Source organism: Condylura cristata, unplaced genomic scaffold (assembly GCF_000260355.1).
Source record: "Condylura cristata isolate star-nosed mole 26May11 unplaced genomic scaffold, ConCri1.0 scaffold00001, whole genome shotgun sequence".
NCBI classification, from domain to species: domain Eukaryota; kingdom Metazoa; phylum Chordata; class Mammalia; order Eulipotyphla; family Talpidae; genus Condylura; species Condylura cristata.
This window is the reverse complement of record NW_004567102.1, coordinates 32,102,111-32,118,471: the sequence shown is the minus strand read 5'-3', so window position 1 is coordinate 32,118,471 and position 16,361 is coordinate 32,102,111. Positions and strand designations below refer to the sequence as shown.

The window sequence follows — 16,361 nt, the reverse complement described above, 5'->3', positions numbered from 1 at the left end:
AGCTTGGGATCCACTCACCTAGCTGTGTTGTCTCAGTTTATATCCAGGGCTTTGTCGGGGCTGCTGGGACAAAGGTCAGCAACAGGTCTGCGGCTATCCTCAGGTCTCTGGTTCTGAGCTGCAGCCTTTTCCCAGGATTTGGTTTCCCCTCCCTAGCTGAATTTATACATAACCATTTTTAATCTATAAAGTTTGTCATTCTAAGACTCACTACATATTCTATGACAGCATGTTGATACCAGTGTTTTGTTAACTCAGTATGTTGTTTAACAAAGAAAATAAAAATGATGGATCCTATATTTTAAAGTTGGAGCAATGTTGTTCAGTGGAAATACAATGCATGTCACAAATGTAAACTGCATGTAATTTTATATTTAGTAACCAAGGGTTACTAATTTAGTAATCAAAGTTATTCATGATTATTAAAATTTTAACAATATATTTAACTCAGCATCAAAATGTTGGCATTTCTAAATGTAGAATATAGAATAGCGTGTGTGAAATATTCTACATGCCATTTTTTCAAACTAAATGTTCAAAATCTAGTATCTTCACACTTATGGCATATCTCAATTTGGATTATCTATCTGTATTCCACATTTCTCAGTAGCTACATATGGCTAGCGACTACTATTTTGGATAGTGTAATTTCAAAATTGCAAGTAGGTATGCTCTCATTTCTTTTTATCATCACTTCCTTTCTTGCTTTCAAGCATTTATAGAGCTGGCATCCTAAGTCAGTACAAACTCAAGACAACTTCTATAGTCTTCTATCTTTTCAGTGAAATTTTATGTTAAATTGAAAATATTGTTATATATGCTATCAGGATATCCATGATTAGTTGGATAAGGACATGTTGTATTTTCTAGTGTTTCTTCACTCTGGTGTGCATTTCCTTTTTGGGGGAAAAAATGCAGTCACCTTGAAGACAGAGTTCGTTCTTCTCAACTGTGGCAGACTTCCAGATGCCTCTTTGAAAGGGCAGGCCCTTTGTATGTGGAGGTTTTACTTTAATGAACTTTCAGTAAAACAATATTGTAAATTTTTGTAAAGTGTAATTTAATTTGTATAATTTAAAGATGTCATATGCTTATGCTTTCTTGGATTTTTTTTTATTTTGTTTTCAAATTATGCCAGATGTTTTTAATTTGAACATCATACAACAAAGTATTTAGAATTACATCTGTATTACTAATGTGATTTTTATATGAATGCCAAACCCAAATCTTCACATTGAGCAATATTTTGTCATCTAATTTGCAAATAAAGAGCTATAATTTCAGAGAAAACATTTCCACATTTCAAATAACCCAAACATTTTGGTACAAAAGAACTGAATACCACAATGTTTCACCCCATGTGAAACATGTTTATTAGGTACCTTGCAAATTCTAATGATAACCATGTTTGAATTCTGGCTTCAAATATTATCTGTAATGTTAAAAATGGTCATACCATACTGCCCTCTTTTATAGCAAATCATCAACAAACTATTGTTATATATAAATATAACAAAAACATTTTTGAGGAATTAGAATATTCTTGACCTTTCTAAAAAGATCCTAAACCACTCTTAATGGAAGCATCCTATTAAGATCTCAAAATAGAATATTTACCAAAATTTTGTAAAATTCTCTAAGGAAAGAAATTGCTAAAAAAAATAGTATAGCTCTGCTTGTGTTAGGATAAGTAAATACTTTATTTGATACAGCTTTCACTTCACATCATTACTGTTTCTTTTCCAGCCCCTAGGAAGCCAAGCCCTAAGGGCCCACCAAACAGAAAGGGAGTCCGAGTGGGATTTCGCTCTCATAGCCTCAATAGGGAGCCAATTCAGAAAGATTCAGATCTTGTCACAAAGCGTGTTCTTTCTGCAAGACTGCTAAAAATCACTGAATTGCAGAATGAGGTAACTGAACTCCAGGTCAAGTTAGCTGAGCTGCTGAAAGAAAACAAGGCTTTGAAAAGGCTTCAGTACAGACAGGAGAAGGCCCTGAATAAGTTTGAAGACGCAGAAAATGAAATCTCACAACTTATTGCTCGTCATAACAATGAGATTACAGCACTCAAAGAACGTTTAAGAAAATCTCAAGAGAAAGAACGGGCAACTGAGAAAAAGGTGAAAGATACAGAAGGTGAACTATTTAGGACAAAACTTTCCTTACAGAAACTGAAAAAGATCTCTGAAGCTAGACACTTACCTGAACGAGATGATTTGGCAAAGAAACTAGTTTCAGCAGAGTTAAAAATAGATGACACTGAGAAAAAAATTAAGGTAAAATCTCTAGTTCTAAAAGCTATTTTATGTTTTTATTTCCATTGGACATCAATGTGTTCTATTAATGCTGCTTATTTTGGCTCAGTATTTACTTGTAAATGAAAAGTTGTTTAATAATATTTTAGTAAAAATTAAGGAAAAAACAAGATTAATTATGAGCAAGGTACAGAAGATAATATGCATTAATGTTTAATGGATGTATGTTTAATTCTATGGATCTTAGTCATTTGGCTAAGATAAAACAAGCTATTTTATTATGATTGCTTCTTTAAAATTGGAAATGTTACTAAAAACTACAGCATGCACCACTGACATTTTGTACTCATTGTGTAAGAAATGTCACATGATCATTACTTTCCTGCATTTATTTCTTTGCACATTTGTAAGAAATATCTTTTAGGGTAAGGTTTACCCTTGGCCTCCAAAATAAAAACCATCATGAGAGGTAAGTGAAAGGATATTGAGTTTCTATTCTGAGACTAAAGCAGATATTTTGAAAATAGTTTTTTTTTTTTTCCCCCTTGAAATGAGAGGAAAAGACTACTGCTCCATAACAGGGAACTTTAGATTGGGTAGCATCTATGTATATATTTATCTACCTACATATTTCCTACTGTATTTATATTGACCTTCTATGTACCTATATCTCTATATCCATATATCTGCCTACCTAAACAGAAGTCCTTAGTGAGGGCTTATAGTTGAAAAGTAGTTTAGAAAGCAAAGAGAACTCTGACAATGGAAACTCAGAATAAATAGCTTTAAAAATATATTTATTTATGCAAACAGAACTGGGGTAAAGGCCAGAGGTGCAGCGCCAGTGAGAGGATTCACCAGAGATGTGGGGAGCAGCCAGCAAGACAGGAGAGGTCTGCTGCACCATGATCCCTGGTCACCTCCCTGGCTGGGGATCAAACTCATGCTGAGAGGGCTGGACAGCTTGGTAGTGCTGTGCTTTAACCCATTGCATCATCAGGGAGGGCCCCAATGGGTAACTTTATGCAATGTATTAGGTGTTTTTAATACGTGGTATGCTATAGTGATTTTAATATACCTCGCGCAATATTCCAATGTCATATCAGGGGCAGTAACTTACTAAATATTGTGTATGTCAGCAGCCAAAAAATGTACCTAGGTTATTCTGCAAAATTAGCAATCATTTTCTGTTTCAGTGTACAGAAGATACTTTTCATCTTTTTTTGTTGCAAATCATTTATCTCTGCTTGTACATTTGACTAATTTTTTTTAAAAAAGAATCCAACAGAATAATCTTTCAGTAGTTATTTACATTGTGATTACTGAGATACTTTATATGAGTTATCTTTAAAGGCAAATTAATCATCTTTTCCCTCTTTTTCCTGCCTTTTACCCTTAACCTGATTTTCTGCTGATTTCAAAGTGACAGATTCTACTGTGTTACTCGTTAAGTTTTTCAGATATTTTTCTTGAATCACAGAAACCTGAAACAATATCTCTAGGAAAGCTTTTTTCTCTCCCTCATATATGAATGAGTCATACAGAATATATTTTCTTGACTGGCAGTTTTTATCTTTGAATGTCTTTCTACTCTATTCTGACCTGTAGAGTTTACGCTGAGAAGTCCATTGTAGCCTGATGTAATACCTATATAAATTACTTGTTTTCCCCCAACACACACACACACCCCTAGTAGCTGATTTGTTTTGGGTTCTCAGTAGTTTCACTAGTAAATGTGTCATAGTTGTTTGCATTTAGTTATCTAGATGTTCTATTAGCTCATGGATTTGTATATTCAATTCTTTCCCAGGTTTGAAAAATTTTCAGTTATTTCCTTGAATGAACTGTTGTTTTCTTTCCTAATGGCTCAGGTAGTGCCCTTTGTATTTCATCTGTTTAAAAATCATTTTTCTTCCTCCTAGGTCATTTCTAGTTTTCTACTTTGTGTCACTAATTCATTTTCCACTATGATAGTCTTGTATTTGTTTTCCAAATCCTCAGTCTCTCACTATTACATTTAAAGCTGCATTTTCTTAATAATTTTAGTCCTGAGCATATTAATTTGCTTTTGAGTTTTCTTAGGTCTGATTTTTTTTATACTTTAACCATTACATTTGCAGTAACATTTTTATATATAAAAGGCTTATTTTTAATAAAGAATTGTCTTGACAAGTAATTTTAAAATAGTTTAAATTTTTTCATAAACTTCATGGAATGTGTTTGAAGATTATGGAAACAGTTATTTTTAATCTATAAATGAAACATTATTCGATGCACCTTGACTAGTGCTGTAATTTTAGCTTTCTTTATTTGCCAAACTGATTTAAAAAGCCAGTTCTTCATCGCATCCTTGGTTAACTTTGCTCTCACCTTAAATGACTCTTCATGTATACTTCAAGCAAGTGCTTAAGAATTTATTTACAAATCATTATAGAAAACAAAAAAGGGAACTATAGGGCTAGGTACCTTACTGAGATGTTAGTAAATTCATTACCCAGTTTATTTTATGTTCACATGTTAAACCCTGTCTAATGTGCATGTCTTGTACAGTACCACCACAAACATCTTGCTTGATGCTGAGTGCAATACTTTACTGTTGAATTTTTTTTAATATTTCTGATATTAACAAAATCATATTTAAAAAAATTATTTTCAAACATTGTTAATATTTGGACAGTATCCTCCCTCACCACCATAACAATCATGACCTTGTTCCTACTTTCACTTTCTCTACTGCCCTCTCCCCCAACCCCTTTTATTGTATGCTTGAGATCTGTGGTTATGGTCAGTTTGCAAATTTTGTTTCCTAACCCTCTGTTTTACTTAACATAATCCCTTCCAGCTACATCCATGTTGTCACAAATGACGTACATTTATCTTTTTGATTGCTTTGGATATTGAATAATTTTCTTAAAAAATGTTTTTATGTATATACAAATCATAGGAACTGTCAAAAAACCTTGAGCTAAGTACTAACAGTTTCCAACGGCAGTTATTTGCTGAAAGGAAAAAGGCACTTGAGGCTCATGATGAAAATAAAGTTCTTCAGAAGGAACTACAACAACTATATCACAAATTAAAGGTAAGCACTTTATTTTAAATTGTATTATTTTCCCTTATAATTGATAAAAATCCAACTTTTCCCTTCATATGGCTTAATTGATTAAAAAACGTAAAATTAAAAAGCATTTCAGTTGAGCTAACATTATTATTATTAGTATTTTGGAAGTATAAACGCCCCCCACCACCACCGTCCACTGTGCTTCCTTCCCTTTTTGTCCCCGAACTTCCTTCTCTTTCCCAGCTGGGTGCTTAGGTTCTATACTGAAGTTTACAAACCACAGAACTAGTTTATAAATTAACTAACCTTAGTCAGTTTCACTGTATTACATGTGTGACACCATTGATGTTTGCCTTTCTTCTTCTGACTTAGCATTTCCGTCCCAGCCTCATCCATATTCCTGCAAATGGCCTGAGTTTATCTTCTTTGATTATTGAGTAGTATTCCACTGGATATACAAATCTCATCTTGATCCATTCATCTGTTTATGGACACTTAATGTTGTTTGGCTATTATAATGTTGTTTGGCTGTTGTAAATAATGTTGTAATAAAAACAGTAGTGGGAGTTTCCTTTCAAATTGGTATTTTTGAATTTTCCAGGTAGAGGCCTAGAAGTGAATTACTGGCTCATGTGGCAGATCCATTTATAATCTTTTGAGATCCCACCACACAGCCTCCTCTTTGGGCAGGGCCAGTCTGCATAACCAGGGGCAGTTCAAGATTCCCTTTTCTTCACATCCTGACCAGGCCTTTTGAATAAGAGCCACTCTCACCAGTGTGAGGTGGTATCTCATTGTGAGTTTTCATTTCCCTAATAATAAGCATTGTTTGTTATCTGAAAGTTTTCCTTGGAGAAGTGCCTATTTAGCTCTTCTGCCCACTTTTTTTTTTAATATTTTATGGCTTTTTAAAGTAAAATTGGTGTAAAATGTAAGGCTTCTGGCTTACAGCATTGTTATTTGATATCTATCAATCTATCTATATATATACACCACATTTTGATCACCACCAAAAGTCTACTTTTCATTTAACACCAATTGTGAAAATAGTGATAGCATTTCTAAAGCTTTGTAATTTGGTCTTAGTTTTTAATTTTAAGTTAATGTAATTATTTGGGGACAGTCTGTGATTTCTCTCAGCACCTGTCCATTTTTTGATTGGGTTAATTTGTTTTCTTTTTGTTGAGATTGAGTTTTGCTGTGAGCTCTTTGTCAGATGTATGGCCTGCAAATATTTTTTGTTATTTTTGTTTGTTTGGCTATGCAAAATGTTTTTAGTTTAATGTAGTACCAGTTTTCCTTGCTGTTGGAGACAGATTCCTGAAGACATTATGTTGTGAAGTATTTTAGCTCTGTTCTATGGTTTCAGATCTTACATTCAAGTTTTTTATCCATTTTGAATTGATTAGTGTATAGTGTGAGCTGTAGTTCAGTTTCTTTGCATGTGGCGCTCCAGTTTTTCCCAATGCCATTTGTTGAAGAGGCTTTCCTTGCTCCAGAGTATGTTCTTGGGCATAGAGAAACCAGTATTTTAAAACATTGTCACTATTCACATTTCTAAATTGATACAGTGTAATTTATAAATTCTAATGTGTTTGATGCTTAATACTAGTATTAAGCTATCAGGTAACAGCAGAAGGGGGATTTTCCTTATTTACCTACTTTTCTTTTTTTGTGAGTACATTTTAGGGAGAATCACTTTTATACCTTAACCTAAGTATCTTAGAAATTTTCCTTTTTATAGTTGGTAATTAGAAAGAGACTAATGTGGGTATTTTTCAGTATAGTTAGAAAAATACAAGTTAAAGTGAAGATTTTGTTTTGAACTAAGACTGAATAATTGATTGTTTTCAGGAAAAAGAGAGAGAACTAGATATAAAAAATATATATTCCAATCGTCTGCCAAAGTCCTCTCCAAAGAAAGAAAAGACATCGACAAAAAATGGTGAGTAGATATTACTGTTGAAATACTGGTAATGTGGTATTACTTATTGTCAATAAAATAAATCCTGAATTCAGGAGCAAGGAAACTTCTTCAAATTTCCTTATTAATTTTGAGAACTCCTTTTAACATTGTTTAGGTTCCCCCATCATTAAAATTGTTTCACATCATTTAAAAAATTATTTTGCAGTTGAAACTTTTATGTAAATGTGCAAACATACCCGAAACTGGATAATGGAATGAAACTTGATGTACCTATCGCCTTCCTTTAACTTATATTTTGCTAATTTTGTTTGTTTTTTCAGCATTCTTTTCTAGAGTTTTATAGCAAGTCACAGATATCATGTCACAACAATACCAAATACTCTGCTGTTGTTATGCATAGCTGTACTTTTTTTAAACAAAAGTAAACTTCCTCTGAATTTATATATTAAAATAACTACAGAAGAGTAAAAACAAGCTTTATAAAATGTTAATGGGAGTAGCCAATTAGAATTATCCTCAAATTGCATAATTACCAGTAAATCCTAAAATGAAACAGTAATCGTGAGCAATTATGGAGTTAAACAAATCACATTATCTCGTTTAGATAGTAAACATAACCAGTTAATTCCATGTCTCAGCACTGTTCAGTATGATTAGAAAAAAAATTCTTTTATAATTTTCATGGTAGCTGCATGCCAGAGTGATTTTACAGACCAGTGTACAACAGGAGTACAAACCAATGAAGACTTCATACTGGAAGAATTTCCTATACCACAAACAGGTGTGTGTTATGAAAACACATGGGAAGAACCTGAACATCTTACTTTGGTGAGTTTAGCAATATGATTAGGCACAAAACTTAGATTCGAAGTTTTTCCTAAAAATACAATAGAAAACATCTCAAAATTTCAGCATTGAAGCTTGTGTTGTAACTGTTAGTAAGTTCCTTTAGATTGACACTTCATTCACATTGCATCTTTCAGATGCTTCATAAAGTTTGCCTTATAGCTTCAAGTTGGAGGTAAAAGAAAAGAAAAACTTAGTTTCTATGTTTCTTACTTTTCATGTACTTAAATTCTAAAAATCCTCCTGGCTCTTATGTTTAATAGAAAATTATAGTAGTTTTTTGTGTTCTCTCTCCTTCATAGGAGAGTGCTATAGGTTAACTGAATGCTGAGCATAGTAATTGCAGTGGAACCTGTAATTTATACCATTCAAAATTATAGTGAAATTCAGTGGATGTTAGATGTGCATTTAAAAGGGCTTCCATATTAAATAGTGGTAGGCCTTTTTCTTTTCTGAATTTTTGGATTGTATATGATCTTTCCCTTCAAGTGTAGTCACCATAGTTCTCCCACAACTAAAGAATCCATCAACATATATTCTCATAGAGGTCTTTTTTTCTAGAGGGTTTTGCCTTTAATGTATAACGGTATAAAAGGAGGTATAAAATATATGTATATACATATATATGAAATCTAGTATATTTCAAATATTTCCAGAGGCCACCTTGTGATATAAAAGAAAGGATGGATGGTTTGTTCCTCAGTGTACTCCAGTTTGTTTCACAATTTAGACAAGTTATTTTTCTCAGGTGTGTTTCTTATTTGTACTGTAATTGAGGCTATATCATGTTAATTTGTCTTTTTGAAAAGTATAAACTGTGGAAAAACAAAGGGATTCTTTAAGAGGATTTTTAAAAATGATCTTACCGGTTACTGCTCTACACACTGAATTCTATAGCATACAGCCTTGAAGTTAGCAACATTACTTTTATAGAAACAAAATTTAAACATTTTAGTGTGGTTGTAATAACGTTTTTAAGACCAATCCTGCCATTTTAAAGGACCTCAGCAAATGGCAGCTATGTATATAGTACAAGCTTATTTCCTATTGTAAAGAGACAGAAAATGTGACTCAAGCAAAATACACATTAAATATGACTTATATAAGTCCAGGACAGGTGGACAGCTTTTTCCATAGCAGTCATTCTCTGTCTTACCACTTTCTCATCTTAAAGCACATAGTCATCTTCCTTATAGTTGGAACTGTCTCACCACCCTCTTAGAAGAGTACTAAAGAAAGTAGACAAGGTGCTTCATTTTCAGAACTGTGATCAGAAATTGCTCTTACTCCACTCAGATTCCACCAGGCCTGTCTAGGTGCAAAGGTAGTTTCCTGTTGAGCATCCTTATGCCCTGCTAAAACTCAGGGATCTCTGACTAAAAGGAAGAAGTGGAAAAAAGATAACTAGGGAACAATTCTCTACTATACAAATCTACTAATAAAAATTACACTTAAGTTTATATTTTTGTTTAAAATTGAAATGAGATAAAATTGACTTTATACTTGTTTCAGGTGTACAACATGATTCAATATTTGTATGCATGAAAAAAATCCCCATCATTTATTTTAGTTGAAAGTTTATATTTTTACCCTCTTCATCAGTTTCATATTCCTCTATGGCCTCCTTCCACCTCCCCAACAACTACCAGTCTGTTTTCTATATACATTAACTTTGGTTTTGTTTAAAATTTTTTAGACCCCACAATGTTTGCCTTTTTCTGACTCATTTCACTTGGCATAATGCCTTCAAAGTCCATCCATGTTGCCTCAAAAGGCAAGATTTCCTCCTTTTTATAGCTAAATAATATTCTATTTTGTGTGTGTGTGTGTATGAAATATATATCTCAGACACTGCTTCCAATTCATGGCTTATATAAATAATACTGTTCTGCATATGGGAGTACAGATACCTATTAAAGTTAGTACTTTCATTTCATCTGGGTACTTAAAAGGTGCAGTGTGTCTGTTAATGCCTCTGTAATTCCAAAACAGGTGAGCATCTTATTTGTTCAATATTTCACTAGCCTCCATAGTTAATGAACAGCCTTTTCTGATTAACTGAACTAATTTTATTGTTATAAAAGCAGAGATACTTCTAAAACTTGTCCATTTAAAATTTTATGTGGCATATGGACTTATATGTCAAATATGTCAAAGTAAAAAATAATCCTATATATCTTTGAAGCATCTCTCAAATGTAGTAATTTGTGACTAACTGCTTTAAATTGAAACTTTGCTTTAATTTCCAACTTCATTGGTAATCATGTTTACTAAGAGATAAATCCATACTGTAAATAGATTATTCCTATATGTAAACTTGCATTCTTACAAACTGTATAACAGGGTCTGGAATCTCAGGAGAGAAATGAACACAAAGAAGCCAAGACTCTAAACCCAGTTGTGAAAAGAGAAGAAAAACTCATTAAAGATCAAAGACTTGATGTTGTACAACAGGAGGTTCAAAAGCTGGAGGATGGTAAGAAAGTTGAAGCACATAAGGAGTCAGCATCTCTTGGGAAAGAAAGGGTTAACATCACCTAATACCTTACACCTGAAGTGTGAATTATATAAAGCAAGAAAAAGGTTGATAGAGATGAAGATAGGAGTCATAGGAGTCACAACATTTGAATGACATTATGAAGGGAGATGAGGACTCTAATTCAGTTATTTGGAATCAGGAAATATGGGCATTGTATTAACTAAAGCTTGATGAAGGGATAAGTGGAAGACTATCCTCTTATTGGCTTGGCCTTGAAAGTCTCTTGTCTACAGACTAGCTCAAACATAAAAATGAATGAATGGTGAGGTTCTGAATATATTCCTATATTTTCCTTTGGTTTTAATATGTAAAATAAATCTTTAATGTGTTCAATCATTAGTATGAAAGTTTAGTAAGCAAACTCAGTTTCAGATACTGGAAATGAAGTTCAGAAATAAATTCATTTTCATCTGGAGAAAATGTCTTAAAGGTATAGGCAAGAAAGATCCCAAACTAATCTTTTGAATGTATTTTATCAGTCACATAGTAACAACTTACTGAAAAAATCCTTTTCCCATAATGGGACATAAAACTATAAATTATTGCTTATAGTAGTAAATGTATTTTTGTTTGTATATTTCAACCAGTTAAAATAGAAACTGTATTTACATCACTGTTGGTTAATGCACAAAGGGGAGGTACTTTGACATGTCAAACATTAAGATAAAAAATTAGGTATCATTATTATAAAGATCGTCACCTCTTTGTCCTTTTTCCCTGAAGTCTATATGGAGTGGTTGCTGACACAGTGAGAATATATGCCATTTACTAAAACACCAAATTTTAAGTAGTTCTTACATATTTACTGTGATTTTGAAATTATTTTTAAATGAAAATTTAAAAAATTGAAGTGGCAATAGTAACTAAAGGGTTAAAATAATACATCTCATGCCCATACCCTAAAAATACTTCTATGGACATTTCTCTAAAACACTGTCTTTACACTATTCTAGTATAGTTTTCAACTTCAGGAAATTGAACTTTGATTATTCTATGTTACAGTTCTGTCTACTGATACAGCATATCCTACTCTGTGGACGTGCACAGAATTGGCATTTCTTCCTTCTAGGAGATGATTATAAATTGCACTTAGTTTTGATACCTCTTCAGTTTCCTTTAATAGCTTCTTAGTGTTTTAAAAAATTTTAATGACTATGGACCTTTTTTTTTTTTTAATAGACTGTTCTTCATGTTGGAGTTATCTGAAATTTTCTTTTTCATTTTATTACTACATAAATGATAAAGTGTCCTTCTGGGCTTATGATATCCAGAGGCTTCATTTTTAAGCATAGTCTTTGCTCCATCCATCCCACCATCTTCCATTCAGTGACTAGCACTGTATTAGGCACAGAAAAAGAAAATCTTCCCTACCCCTCTCTTAAAGGATTTTTTTTTCCTGTAAATGTGAGCCTTAAGTATATTCCTAATTGAATCCAAGGCTATAAGCATGGAGATGAAATTTATATACTAAGAATCTAATCTCATTACTGTTTTATGAAAGATGAGCTTTCTTTTTTAAAATTAACTGCTATAAAATCCCATATAAAAACACATTTTTAAATTTGATTTCATACAGAGTGGGTAAGCACAGACCCTGCTAAAAAGCAAAATGAAAAGACTTCTCTATTTGAGAGAGGAGAAAAGCCAGCTCTGGAAACTGGAAGATACCAAATGGATACATATCAAATTCAAAATATTGATATATTGGAAGAAGAGGAAGAAGACAGGTTGAAGAGAGAAATACTACTTGCTAAGCTGAATGAAATCAACAGAGAACTCCAGGATTCTCAGAATCTAAAATGCCCTCCTCTGCCATTGCTACCTGATTTAGAATCAAAACTGCATTCCCCCAAAAGAAGCCCCCAGACGTACATGTTCTCTGACACCTCAAAGAGATTATTTAATGAGCTTCACTTTCAAGATATCAGTCCTTTAACCACAAAAAGAGATGGTCAGAATTCAGGAGAAATGAGAAGCCCAGCTTCTTCTGATGAGCTTGCATTTGGTAGCTATGTGCCTTCATTTGCAAAAATGTCAGGGAGGTTAGATCCATTTAGCCCCAAAAGTGACCTCTTGGATTTCCAAGGAAATAGTACAGAGAAACTTGGGAAAGACAGTGTAGATTTCATTACAAGAAAAGAGAAAAAGGCTAATCTGATGGAACAGCTGTTTGGTGCCAGTGGCGGCAGCACCGTTTCCTCTAAAAGCAGCGACCAAAATTCTCTGGCTACTAGCAAAGGAGACTTTGGCCCTCTAAATCTTCTCCCACGGGGTAAAAGCAGCAAGGGTAGAGAATATAATGAAGATGATGAATTTTTTTTTGAGCGAAGGAAGAAGTTTTAATGCGAATAGACAGATTAAAACATGCAAACGATAAACCAGCAGTAAAAGTAGTTGATTCTGTAGAAGATGAAATTGAACAAGTAGCACTGAGATGACAGACTATAATATACCTTTTTCCAGTTGTAAATATTAAAATATTTTAATACAGTATTTATTATAAACATTTAGATTTTCTAATTTAATTAAAATATCTTTATTAAGGAATGATTTTTAATACAAGTACAAAGAATCCTCACACATCATAGCTAATTGGCCAAGAATTAACAGATGTATCTTAACTTGTTTTTCACTTTTTATTTACAAGTAGTCTTTACCTCTTAAGACAGTGCTCGGGGAATTCTTCCTCTGTTGGAACTTAGTAATTTCCTGTGTTGACATCTATTTATTTTTGGTCATATCCTTACTGAGCTGAGTACAGCTTTCCTACTGATAGAAAATGGAAATTAAGGGTTAAGTGCCTTCTGTTGGCCAATTGCAGCTCCAGGGTAGTGGCAATCCAGTGCTATTTAGAACCCTGTCTTCTAGATGAGGGCCGGGGTCCCTTACATGGCAAGACTGCTACTCTCAAGTGAAAGCAGTGACAACGTTGGGATTTCATATTCTTCTGGAAGTATCCCAGAGTTAAATGCTACTCATTTCCCAATTACAAATCTCATGAAATCACTTACCTATATCTGCACTAACATGCTAGGTTGAATTAGGAAGACATTTGTCTATTTGCATGTGCAAGTCCCCGGTCATGGCTCCCAGAGCTTTAGATAATTAAAAAAATATATATTTATTTATTTATGCATACAGAACTGGGGGGCAGGTCAGAGGTGAGTGGGGATTGGTGAGAGATTCACCAGAGACAGAGTGGGGAGCAGAACAGGCAGATCTACTGAAATACACTGCTGAGGGGAGCAGCGGGTACGGGTCAGGAGAGGCCTGCCACACCATATGGGTCGCCTCCCTGGCCAGGGATTGAACTCATGCTGTAGTGGCTGAGATAGCTTCATACTTTCTAGTGCTGTGCTTCAACCCATTGCTCCACAGGGAGGGTCCTGGATACAGTTTAGTCAGTAATTCTTCTCCTTGTATCTTAGTGACCATGTATGAGATTTCATACCAAATACTAGGAATAGAGGAAATTTGATTCCCCATTTAGATTTTCAACTCAATTATGTTTCCAGAGTAATGTAATTTGGAAATTTTAATACCTAACCAAAGAAACTAGTGTGATATTGGACATAAGGACTAATTTTAAAGCAAGCTTGGCTAAAGATGTTGTAGAGATGTGGCTTTTGCCTCACTGAATATGGCTTGGTTTGTTATTTAAATGTATTGGCTGGTCTTTTGCGGCTCACTTCAGTGGCATAGGAGTTGGTTATGTTGGGTGTGATTCCTCTTCAGAGAGAACCCACTTGAAGAGTGATGGAAGTAGTATGTCAAGAGAACAGAAAAATGTACATTGGCACTTACTAAGTAAGTTTTTTCTCCTAAGAATTTACTATGTACTTGCTCATAGTATGTTTTGTGATGCCAAACATACGTACTGATGATGGGACTAGAGTTTTTGAGTTTTTATAAATGCTTATACTTGAGTATCATTACATAACTATTTGAATGAGACCTACTTGGTTAGGTTGCTAATTAAAAATGCACCACCTATCATCCTAATTGTGTTCCTGTCATTTATCAGGAACAGAATCAAAAGTGCTAAACTATATTGAGAGTTTTTTACTTCTGTTAATATAAGCATTAGTATATTATAAATTATTCTAATACATGCAAAGCAATTTTGTAATGAGTTCTTAATAAAATATTATGTAATGTTAATTTTGTTCCTATGTTTTTCTGTTGTTTTGTGTTGAAGTCTTTTAAAAAAGCTTTTAAGCAAGTTTTATTTTCCAGTCAGTCTTTTTTTTTTCCATACCTGATGTTTTCTAATCTCTAGAAATAAGACAATAATTAAACCTGAAATTAAGTTGCAGTCTTAGAAACATTATGGTGCGAAGCACTGAAATTGGAGAGTAAACATACAGAACAAGTTATGAACAAACCTTAGGGAGTGAATAATTTTCTTCTAAATGTCAGGTTATTTGTACTTAGAACTTTTACTAATGAAAATAGTAAAATCACTTAACAAATGATATCACTTAAGAAATGTATAGTGGAAACAGGACCAGCAGGGTTAATTTTTATTTCATTATTCACCTTTTTTGGTCCAGTATTCTCAGTTGAAATAGATGAATTTGCTCTAATCAGGTTAGACAGTATGTTAGTCTTATCAGATAATATAGTTTAATCCTTTCACCGTTAATAGCTATCATAATGGCACATATTGCTCATGTTAAAGAGATTGAGGAAGGAATGACTAAATTGAATTATAAAATAAACATGAATTTATTTCATGGCTGACTTCTATTTTTCTGACCTTCTATAGCTATACATATTAAGGTTTGGTATTCCTGGGTGGGTCTGAGTTGAGGGGAGCATGCAAATTTACCTGATGACAAGTGGAGGAAAATTTGTATTAGGGTGACAATGTGGGGGTTTTTTTGGATTAGAGAGGTGCCATAAATTGTCAAGAAAGTATCTACTTTTAAATATCAAATTTTTTGATTCTGGAAATCTCAAGAAAGTGTGATTTGATCTGAAAATTCAATATATAGTACATGCCTCTTTATGTTAAAGTCCCCTTTTATAATGTGAAAGCATTCTCCTTTTAGTAAGGAGCATGGATTAATTATTTGCATGCTCCTGGGCACTCTTCAGTGGTCAGACACCAGACCTCCAAGACCCAGGCCCTCCCCTCAGAGTGGACTAGGAACCTCGACAGCCAGACTGCAGGCAGCACCCGTCCTGCTCTCCCACTGCTCACTGCCTGTGGGTTCCTTAGCGGTTTTTAGATAATTTGTAATGTAGTTATGAGGGGTATCTTAAATGCACAGCTAATTATAAGAAACGAAAAAGAAAACACAGTATATAATGCATTGACACTAGGCACAAGTAGAAAATAAAAGGCTAAACTTTCAAATTAGTGATCACTGGATATCTGTATACTATGCCTCTAAGGTCTGCAGTTGGACCTTTATTAGCATTAACTGTTAGCTGAGATTAGTAAACTTGTTTTCTAATCCACTGAAGAATAGAAAAGCTAAACTTTGGGAAGTTTTTCAGAAGACTGGCTTAGTGACATAAGGAGAGTTGACAGTTAACATTCTCGCAAATCTTAAATAGCAAAACTCAAAAGCACAGGACTTTAGATATCAATACGGGAAAAACACAAAAAACTGTAACCGTTCAAATTTTTGTGGGTTCTGTTATTTTGTTATGGTGAAAAGGGGGAGGGAAGTGATATTTGTTGAATGCCAGACATGGCAGTTGGTGTTTTTATGTGCTTCAGCT

General features: G+C 33.6%; 1 protein-coding gene across 1 annotated transcript in view; it reads left to right on the top strand.

The window, feature by feature from the left end:
* LCA5 (Leber congenital amaurosis 5) overlaps positions 1-13,728 on the top strand; it is a 22,933-nt gene extending 9,205 nt beyond the window's left edge. Inside the window, 8 exon segments of the mRNA XM_004673641.2 lie at positions 1,747-2,276; positions 5,200-5,337; positions 7,171-7,261; positions 7,932-8,071; positions 10,433-10,565; positions 12,205-12,938; positions 12,940-12,980; positions 12,982-13,728. Coding sequence (XP_004673698.1) covers positions 1,747-2,276; positions 5,200-5,337; positions 7,171-7,261; positions 7,932-8,071; positions 10,433-10,565; positions 12,205-12,938; positions 12,940-12,980; positions 12,982-13,066 — 1,892 coding nt within the window. The 3' untranslated portion in view covers positions 13,067-13,728.
* The last annotated feature ends 2,633 nt before the right edge of the window (positions 13,729-16,361 follow it).